This window comes from Selaginella moellendorffii, unplaced genomic scaffold, assembly GCF_000143415.4.
Source record: "Selaginella moellendorffii unplaced genomic scaffold, v1.0 SELMOscaffold_61, whole genome shotgun sequence".
NCBI lineage: Eukaryota > Viridiplantae > Streptophyta > Lycopodiopsida > Selaginellales > Selaginellaceae > Selaginella > Selaginella moellendorffii.
In genome coordinates this window covers 144,448-146,375 of record NW_003314322.1, presented here as the reverse complement: position 1 = coordinate 146,375, position 1,928 = coordinate 144,448, and the positions used below count along the sequence as shown (strand labels likewise).

The following is a 1,928-nucleotide window of genomic DNA, read 5'->3' as shown; positions in this document are numbered from 1 at the left end:
TTTAGGATTTAGGGTTTAGGGTGATGGTGACATGCCATTTGTATTAAAAAGATGACAATTTCCTTTGAGACTTGCATTCTCAATTACAATATGCAAATCACAGGGCCAAACTTTAAATAATGTCGAAATCTTCTTACCACGTCCTGTTTTTGGACATGGGCAATTATATGTTGCACTATCACAATGTACCTCTAAAGACCGAATAGTCATATGTGTAGAGGAATGCAAGAACCAAGGTAAACTTAACAAGAGACAACAAATTACATGCACAAAGAATGTAGTCTACAAGGAAATTTTGTAGCTTTTTCAACACTAAACAATAAATGAAGAAGAGAACATTGTGTCTAGGTGATGATTCAGGCCACAGTGTTGATCTATGTCTCTGGGATTTAAAAGCAGAAGAAGAGAGCTCATATATACAGGAGCGGATAGACAGTGGAGTTCAGCCAATAATATGTGTCAAGGGTGGAAAGGTATCGGACTACAATGGTAAATCACTTTCAGCAATTGGTGTGAGCACCATTCTTATTGAACCGGAAATGGAAGCAGTGGCTGATTTGAGAGAATGGATGACATTGTACTACAATATCACTAACTTCATACATTTGAGCACTTCATCATCCAGACAGACTGTTAGCTGCACCACTACTTTATCAGAGATATCAAACATGCAGTTAAAGGTGTTAAAGAGTTCCCCTATCTATAGAGTGATAGCTACTGTGAAGGAAATGAAGACAAATGAGTTTTACTATAATGCATGCATCAATGTCATGAATGCATGGCAATGTGGCAAAAAAACTTCCCGAACAGCAGATGGCTGGTTTTGCAGTTATTGCAATATTGAGTCTGCCAACATGGAGTTCAAATATGCTCTAAAGATGTGCATCGAGGATAGTAGCAGTCATGTGTGGGCCATTGCATTTCAAGAGGCTGCACAAGAAATAGTGGGAATTCCAGCAAAGAAACTAGCTACAATGCGAGATGAGAACTACCCTACATTCTCACTACATATTGATGGTATCTGCTCAAAGATTACAATTTCAAAATCTGGAGCAAGCTTGAAAAATACCAAGACATGAAGAAGCTAAGGTTTTATATACTTGGACTTGACACCTAAGGTATGCAGATTCCATTCTAATCTTTTACATGTTGTTGATATATTTATCTGTGTTTTGTTTTGTAGTTACAAGGAACTTGCAAAAACAAATAAAATAAAACACACCTCTTAGAAAACATCAGCTCTATTTGATGGTTATCTGTAGCAAGAAAGGAATGTCAGGATACAAAAACTAAAAAAGGGAAAGAACAACAACACATGATTCTCAACTGGACAATAAATAACAAATGCATCAACTGTATCAGAATTTAGCATGTTATAATGAACAAACACATAGTCCACCAGTAAATACAGTCATTTATACTTCAACACACATCGCTTGCTTGCAGATGCAAAACCAGCCATTCTATACCAAAAATCCCCTTACCATGCCATCCCATTAACTCCTCTTAACTCCAGAATGCCCAAATAATATACCAAATTGAGGAATATGATTAAGCCACCTCTTCATGTGTTGAATAATTCTTTTAAGCTTTGAGTCCAAGCTTGTATTATTCTATTCCAGTAAACCATTTAAGAAATAGTGTTTAGTTCCAATCACTAAGGAAGTAAAAACTAAATAAACCAAGTGCTTGTTACATATTGAACTTAAGCAAATTTTAATAAATTGTTCTCTTTTTAGAATTAGCATTTAACTATCCCAGCGGAGCTGGGTTCTCTGCTAGTACTCATATATTTAAACGAAAGAGCCCATATAATAATAGGATATACTGGGGACACTTATTCTGGGTATATGCTGAGATCTAACGGCCAAGATTTAATTGTCAAAGGTCATGTCGTTTCAAATCAGAGAAAAATTTTATGTGGCTTT

General features: G+C 35.9%; 1 protein-coding gene across 1 annotated transcript; it reads left to right on the top strand.

Moving 5' to 3' along the window:
• Window positions 1-323: 323 nt before the first annotated feature.
• LOC9644893 (replication protein A 70 kDa DNA-binding subunit A) lies at window positions 324-1,079 on the top strand. The gene has a single exon (XM_024689292.1). It carries the CDS (start codon window positions 324-326, stop codon window positions 1,077-1,079), a length of 756 nt encoding a protein of 251 aa, XP_024545060.1.
• The last annotated feature ends 849 nt before the right edge of the window (window positions 1,080-1,928 follow it).